The 7,833-nt window shown below is 55.7% G+C and overlaps 1 protein-coding gene across 1 annotated transcript; it reads right to left on the reverse strand.

The window, feature by feature from the left end:
- Positions 1–578: 578 nt before the first annotated feature.
- Positions 579–6,287, reverse strand: PHACADRAFT_210620 (uncharacterized protein). The gene is made up of 15 exons (XM_007397460.1): positions 6,000–6,287; positions 5,561–5,682; positions 4,736–5,502; positions 4,607–4,682; positions 4,543–4,556; positions 4,427–4,512; positions 4,298–4,371; positions 4,117–4,238; positions 3,931–4,066; positions 3,814–3,872; positions 3,607–3,759; positions 3,061–3,153; positions 1,382–3,007; positions 836–1,327; positions 579–778 (listed from the first exon to the last, which is right to left on the reverse strand). The coding sequence occupies exons 1-13, from the start codon at positions 6,110–6,112 to the stop codon at positions 2,849–2,851; spliced, it is 1,974 nt and encodes a 657-aa protein (XP_007397522.1). The 5' UTR covers positions 6,113–6,287; the 3' UTR covers positions 579–778; positions 836–1,327; positions 1,382–2,848.
- Between the last annotated feature and the right edge of the window lie 1,546 nt (positions 6,288–7,833).

Raw genomic sequence — 7,833 nt, forward strand, 5'->3', positions numbered from 1 at the left:
CATATACCGGCCGGCCTTGCTGAACTGCCCGGGGCTGATCAGGCTGCGGCTGACGACCAACTAGAGATGAACCCTCTAGGGTCTATTCATGACCTCAGCTACCTAGCAATCCGCTCGACCAGGTATTTGACAACTAAGCTGGGCTGACTGGGGCAGCCAAGTCCACATTCTTCTGAGTGATCACTACCCGCGCAAGCAGAGATGCTCCTTGCACCCCCGGCGCCCTCAGATAGCTCTAGTACCAAAGCAGAACCTGATTTGGAGATGCAGTGGTCTCCTTGAGGATGACCACGATACTGGCAGCATACCGGTCTTGTGGGGGCAAAGGTACCAGTGAGCTTGATGATGGACCGTTCTCCATCCCGCAGCCTGCTGCTCCAGCATCCGCCATGGCTCAATATCCTGCAGCCTAGGTTATACATATGTTCTATTGTAGTCTCCCGTCATTCAATGTGCACTTTGATGTATCGAACACGAACGAACGTGAGCTCTGAGGCTCTGTGGGCGCCATTCTGTTGCAGGGAGATCTCGGATCGGGGCGGATTTCGCATTGCACAAAATCATGATTTCGGTCGTACGAATCTCAGACGAAAACCAAGCCTCAAAGATCACGATAGTCCGAATCCCAAAATTTGCCAGATCTTGAGCTCCACAGTCTCATCCGTGCAGGTGTGTACGAGTTAATGCAAGAACGGCCGCACCGCATGGTTGTCCTCCGACCCAGAACTTGACTCAGGCTTTGCCCAACAGTCGCGAACTAAGGAGCCACGCGAAGAACCTAGAAGCAGAATGAATCATATTAGCCAGAATTTTTGCAATGCCATATATAACGTACACCTTCGAATGCGACGATCCGCACATAAGCATATATTGGCGTACTTTTCTGCTGAGATTGTGGCGGCGGGGAATGATTTAGGTCCGTAGTAGTTCCGAGCTGCCATACGTTGGGGGCGTCCCGTACGTTGCTGTACGTATGGAACGAACGACATATATTTTGGAGCGTCTCAGGGCGAGAAGCCACAGTAACGGAGAAAGATGTTGGGGCCTTGTTCGAGTAATCGCCCAGATGGCAACATTCGTCAGCTCGTGAAGGGGCAGTCCCACAACGCTCGTCCACAGGCAACGGTCGGGACCAATCTGGATGGGGAGAAAGCCCTGTTGATCTTTCGTCGAGTCTTGGAAGGCGGTCGCCGGTTACACTAGAGTTTGTCGCAGTCCGTCGGGCCTCGCCTTGCATCGGCGTGCGGTGGCAGTCTTGCACTCAATCGATTGTCCCCACCGTTACTTGCTGCGGGCGAAGGCGGGCGTCTGTGGTCGCCTGGCCCGGCTGAGTGATCGTTAGACATCACATGACGGCGGTCGTAAGGAGAAGCAGACTTACTAGTCCTTCATTTGCGGGGAGAGGACGACAATCGTCACTAGCAGACTTTGACTGCCGGTCGTGAGTATCGCGGTAATCGAGCCGACCGAGGAAAGAGCGCCCATCCCCAGAGATAGTTTACATCTCTTCCTCCTCCTGCACCGTTGATTCGTCTCCGTCTGCATCAGCGGCCACATCCTCGCCCTCCTTCTCGCCCTCCGCACACGAGCCGCACTCGACTTTCTCGTCTTCCTCGCATGCGAGCTCCTCCATAAGCCCCTCTGGACGCCGCCGATTACGCTCGATCCCGTCCCTCGAACATGCTGTTTGCTGCCGAAAGCGAGAACGTTTAACGTCCTCGCCGTGCTGCTTCCAAAACTCGAGGACCTGTTTAAGCCGTAGCGTAAGGGAGTGCGAACGCGCCCACTGCGTCCGGTGTACAGCGTGGCATTTGTTTCACGCAAAGCCGCCGAGACTGAGCTATTTGAGTGCTGAAAACACCGTCGGGTCATTGGGGGTCGCGAAGAGCATGACAGAACGTGGCCTCGTTGTTCATTATGCTCAGCTGCCGCAGCTTTGGCAGGGCGGAGAAGCAGCGCAAAACGGCGGCGGCGGGCCGAGCGCGGTGGTGGGGATCTCAGATGAGGGGAGCTGCATTATGCATGGGAGGAGGACGATGTCGGGGTCGTTCTGGAGGGCCAAGAGGAGAGAGGTGCTTTCAGGCTGGAGAGACCTATCGTCTCCCCGCCACCCTGCGTGTGGTAATCATCCTCGTATAGATCGATATCAAAGAGCGGCGCATCTTCATCGTTACCCTGCGTGTGGTAATCATCCTCGTATAGATCGATATCAAAGAGCGGCGCATCTTCATCGTTACCCGTGTCCTCGCGGCTCGCATTACGAACTTCAGTGGCGGTATCTTGTACGTGCATCGTGGCGAGCCAAGTAGTGCGAGCATAACAGCAATGAACAAGATAACCCAGCCGCAGACGAGGGGTATGAAGATGAGGCCCATCCGCTCGTCAACATTCACCGTGAAGATGCCTAGACCGATGAAGAACAGGCTCAGCGAGAGTTGAAGCAGCATAGGAAGTATGGCCGCGATCTCGAACGCCTTCCACTTCTCGAGTCCCGGCTTCCGATATTGGCGCGCACGCAGGCGCTCCTGCGGCGCAGGATACTCGACCGCGAGGTGCTCCTGAAGCCATTGCTTGACGAGCACGCTGAACGGCGCAGTCGCAATGCTGACTATGAGGCTCAGGCCGCAAAACGGAGAGCATTGACGCGAACAGCCCATAGCGGAGTTGTGAAGGGAGGGGGGATGATTGAACGATGGAGTTAAGAGTTCCAGACGTGATGGTGTAGTTTTGAGTCTACACAGCGACGCGCTCGAGTAGGAAGGTTATCTGGTCATTCGAATCGGGCAACAGGCCGATGGGACAGCCGAGTACAGATCAGCCTGCCGCCAGACGTATACATGAGAGCGCTCTATGGGCTTGACGTGATTAAACTCATGAATAATAGCAGGGTGCTAATGTCTTCTTTGCAGTCCTTAACCTTGTCTTCGTCGTATTCACGCACAGTCTTGGTCATCGTTTGCCATCCCGCCTGGGGCGGAACCTCGACCCAGCGTACACCTCCGATAGGCTGTGATACCTAGCTCTTAGATCGACGAATGCTCGAACGAACATAGGACGTACCGGAAAATCTTCCTGCGACATGCCTGGTAAAACAGTCTGCAGGGGAAGAAAACCCTGTCGATCTTTCATCAGGTCTTGAAGGGTGTTCGTCGGCTGCACCAGAGCTCAGCGCAGCCCGGGTGATGGCCGACAAAGGTGGTCCTCGTCTTGCATTCAGCTGGCGGGGGCGATCCTGCCGATGCGTCGCCGTTTGCACTCGGTCGACTACCCGCAGGTGAAAGTGACCATGCCTGCCTGTCACTTGCCATGGGCGGAGGCGGGCGTCTAGTGTCGCCTGGCCTTGACTGTTGGACATCGTAGGACGGCGGTCGCCAGGAAAAGCAGACTTGAATCCTCGTTCTTCACTTGGAGGAAGAGGGCGACAATCGTCTCCAGGAGGCTTTGACTGGCGGCCACGAGCATCACTATCATCCAGCCGACCGTGGAATGGGCGCTTATCCCCAAGGAACGATGACTTATATCTCTTCCTCCCCGTCCAACTCGTCCTTCCTTTCCTCCATTGATTCGTCTTTTCAGACTCGGCGGCCGTATCCTCGTCCTCCGCACACGAATCTTGTCTTTCTCGCGCACGAGCTCTTCCACAAGCGCCTCGAGACGCCGCCGGTCGCGCTCCGTCCCGTCCTTCTTGAACACGTTGTTTGCAGCCGAGAGCAAGAGAATCTCAATGCTCTTGCCGTGCCGCCTCCAGAGCTTGAGAACCTAGACAACCTCAGCGATAAGGGAGAGCAAACACACCCGCCGCTTCCAGCATACAGTGTCACGTTTGTTCCACGCAAAGCCGCCAAGATCGAGCCATTCGAGCGCTAGGAGAGCTGCCAGGACCGTAAACGCGGAGAATAATGGGCGGAGCGTGACCTCGTCGTTCATTACGCCCAGCTTCAGGAGCATGGATAGGGGGAGCAGTAGTGGAAAAGAATGCCGCTGGCACATCGACGAACGTGATGGCGCGGACCTCGAAGGAGGGGAACTGCGTCATGAACGAGAGGAAAATGTTGCCGAGGCGAGCCTGGAGGCCCATGAGAAGAGGCACGTCTTCCTTCGGCTGGAAAAGTTCACTATCTCCCAGCCGTCCAACGTGCGCGAGAAGACCAAAACGAACTTGTCCAGAGTGCCCGACGGGACGCACGATGTTGGCCGCCGTCTCGATCGACTTCCCCGCAGGGACCAGTAAGACCACTCTGATATTTGAACAGATGGTCAACGAGAGTGAAGAGGACCTGAGAAAAGGTAGACGCACCGGCAGAATCGGCCAGAAACACCGCCAGGCCGCGGTCGATACCGTCCGCTCGTCGGCGAGAGTGGAACTCCAGGCTGTCATAGTGCGGTCATCAGCGGGAGCACAGATACAACATGGAACAATGCGCACGCGTCACCGATATCCTCGACATCGCCCTGCTCCTTCCGCCTCGCCCGCTTCTCGAACCACAGCCGTTGCTCCAACGCATCGTTCAACTAACAGTACTTTGTGAGTGGCGACATCACCTGCGAGAGACCGACTGCTCGGTTGTTAGTGGTACACTAGGAGCGGTCATGCAAATAAGCATACCGTAGAAAGCGGGGGAGACACTAAGGCTCGATGAGCTCGCCGACAAGCTTGGATTCGCCCGGAGTTCAATATTATGCTACATAAGCATGTTAACCTTCCATGATAATTTCAGCGCGTGAAATGGCAGACCTTCTGGCACAGCTTACGCAGAGACTCATTTGCCTCTTCTGTGTGCAGCGGCTCCCCCGGCAAAAAAAAAAAAAATTCAGCTTCTCCAGCGCCGTGGATATGTCGTGTCGCGCCCATGACCGCTTTGAATCCAGCTCGTACACCTTCTCGCCGTCGGGGTGGAAAGTCAGAGTCGCCTTCCCGCCTGTCAGACACTTGGTGAGATTCTTTGGCGAGGCTCTCAATCAGGCCCTCAACGGCGACCATGATGTCGGACATATTCGCATACGCCATGTAGGACTTGCAGATCGAGAGCTCGGGGTAGCGTGTCAGGTCGACGCCCTTGTTGCGGAAGAAACGATTGATCTCGTATACCCCATCCAACTCGCTGAAAACGAGCTGCGTTAGATAGAACTCGGGAGAGATACGGAGGTACGAGTCGAGGTTGAGGTCGCTGTGATGCACGATAAATGGCTTCACGGTTGCACCACCAGCGATGACGGGCGTCTCGATTACGAGGAAGCGGAGGCTATCGAAGAATCGACGGATGCCGTTGACAATTTGGCTGCAGGCGATGAAGGTGTGCTTTGTATCCTCGTTGAGGATGACGCCTAGGTCCAAGTAGCGCTTGCGGTCGCGGGTCTCCTGGCCTTGGGTTACCGGCAGCTGGATGAGGTTCCGGGCGAGATTCCGGGCGAGGTTAAAAGGGGTGATTGAGAGCTCGCTCCCCTTGGTACACTCCAGGTTTCCGACAATATCGACGGCGAACCACGGCGGAAGTACATGTGCTGTGCGGTGAAGGTCCCCGGGTCTTTTAGGCGATCTAGCGTCTGGCGTGTGCCGTACGCGTTCGGACACGTAGGATTCCAATGAGGTGCGTAGTCAATACATGAGAGTCCTGCTTCATCTGGTAAGGGCTCTCGAGACGATGCCTTGGAACGCTCGGGCGAGGCGGCTTCGGCTGGAGCCTGTCTCGCAAGTCTGCCATGTCAGTAGATTGCCTTGAGAACGAGAAATAGAAGCACTGGGCAAGCCGTGTGGGTGCAGCTGGCAGGCGCAATAATTCAAAGCCCTCACACAATACGGATGAATGACGCTACATAAGGACGTTTAATTTTCGTGGTCATATCAACGAGTAAAAGGACAGACCCTCTGGCATAGCTCATGCGCGGACTTGTTCGCCTCTTCCGTGTGCAGCGTCTCCCTCACCGGGAATTTCACCTTCTTCTCCAGCGTCGTGATTATGTCGTATCACGCCTATGGCCGCTTCAAGTCCAGCCCGTACACCTTCTTGCTGTCCCTGCCCTCGAGGTGGAACGCTACCGTCGTCTTCCTGCCAGCGAGGTGCTTCACAGCACCCTCGATTAGGCTCTCAGTGATGTCCATGACGTCGTACATGTCCTTGCAGACCGAGAACTCGGAGGCTGTGCGTCAGGTCGACGCCCTCGTTGCAGAAAACACGCCCGATCTCGTACACCGGGCCCAGACCGTCGACGGTGAGTTGCTCCAGATAGGGCTTAGATATGGAGGTACGCGTCGAGGTCGAGGTCGAGGTCGTTGTGGTGCGCGATGAACAGCTGCGCGGTCGCACCACCAGCAATAATTAGCGTCTCGACCTCGAGGAAGTCAAGATCGTCGAAGGACAGACTGATTTAGTTGACTATACGACTGCGGGCGATGGAAGTGTGCCTTGTGTCTTCTTTGAGAACGAGGCCCAGGTATTGTTTGTGGTACCGAGTTTCCTGGTCCTTGAGGCCGATGCGGCCTGGCGGTGGCTGGTGGAGGCTCGGAAATGGTTCTGAAGGAATACTCGATCGAGAGTTCACCCTTCTTGATGTGTCCCAGGGTTCCAGCAGTATCGGAAATGTCACCACGGCGGAAGTGCTCATGCGGCGCGACGGAACCCTCTGGATTCTTGGTATCTATAACGACTTATGTTTCCGTGAGCCTGCGGTGATTAGAAAGGAAAAAATAACCTACTGCCTGACCGCCATGTTCTACATCTTCTGGTCCTTGCTGTAGAGACGCACAAGGATCGCGAAGACGTCCCCCGAGATATTCGACGGTGCCGTCGATCTGGTCCCTGGGCCTGCATTCAGAATCATGCTTTTTAATGCAGTAGAAAGCAATGGCGAGACATTGAAACTGCAAAAGTAGGAGTTGCGGCTCGTGGTCTCCTTGAGCTTGCGGACATGGCGTACGTTCGGCTTGAGGTCCCTTCATTTACTCGACAGGGCTTTGCTTGGTCCTCTGGGCGGTTCGTCTGAAAGTGGGTTTGGTCAAGTCCAAGGGGAGGAGGGGAGACAGCGTACCCAGCCGTCAGTCTCAGCACTCGGCGCAAGGAAAGGCATAGCCCATGGGTCGTTGTCGATTGCAAACGCCGAGTTGACCGTTCGAGAATGGCTCCCACCTCGACTCTGTTGGCTCTAGAGTAGGCTGTTAGTCACGCTTGTGGAGCTGGGTGGATGAAAGAGATCAAACACACCGAGAATAACATCCTGCGCGTCGCAGCTCGTAACGGGCGGGACGCGGAAGCGAAATGGCGCTAAGTAAACCCCAGACGCCGTAGTGCTGTTTTAAACTCGCTCTCGTCCTCCTGCCCGCTCCTGCTCGCCATTTCCTCAGCCACTCAAGATTCCCCTCTGTTCTCCCGCTCGCGTTTGCAAAGATGTCGACCTTCCCGTCTGAATATACCGCTGGTGAGTTATCTCACGTCGCCGTTTCCCTGGTGCTTTGTATATGACGACCGTACCTACAGGAAGCTAGGCATGCCTCCAAGCCGGTCTGGTCTGAACGGGTCATCGTCGGGCATGTCATCGGGGTTCAGCGTCCGGTGTGCGCCGTATGCATTCGGATGCGTAGTACTTGTAGGTCCAGCATTTCAACGAGGTGCGTTGTCGATACGACCTTCCGCGAGCCTTGCTCACCAGACCGCTGTCACCCAGGGCGTGCCCCCCGTCGCCGAATACCAGCGCCAATATACAGCCGACGCCGTATGACAGGAAGAAGTTCTTCGATAAAGGCATGCTCTGGCTGCTCATCGCGTCCCTGTCGTCGTACACGTTCGCGAACTCGAGCACAAGCACATAACGAATTTCCAAGCACACCATGAAAGCTAT

This window comes from Phanerochaete carnosa (assembly GCF_000300595.1).
Source record: "Phanerochaete carnosa HHB-10118-sp unplaced genomic scaffold PHACAscaffold_6, whole genome shotgun sequence".
In the NCBI taxonomy this organism is placed as follows: Eukaryota; Fungi; Basidiomycota; class Agaricomycetes; order Polyporales; family Phanerochaetaceae; genus Phanerochaete; species Phanerochaete carnosa.

What these genes read in the sequence shown, in the direction of transcription:
- PHACADRAFT_210620 (XM_007397460.1), bottom strand. Translation starts at nt 6,112, where the DNA reads ATGTACGACGTCATGGACATCACTGAGAGCCTAATCGAGGGTGCTGTG. An exon ending in CGTTGGACGGCTGGGAGATA is followed by an intron (nt 4,067 to 4,116) that starts GTGAACTTTTCC and finishes ATGGGCCTCCAG; the next exon opens with GCTCGCCTCGGCAACATTTT. An exon ending in CCATGCTCCTGAAGCTGGGC is followed by an intron (nt 3,873 to 3,930) that starts GTAATGAACGAC and finishes CGGTCCTGGCAG; the next exon opens with CTCTCCTAGCGCTCGAATGG.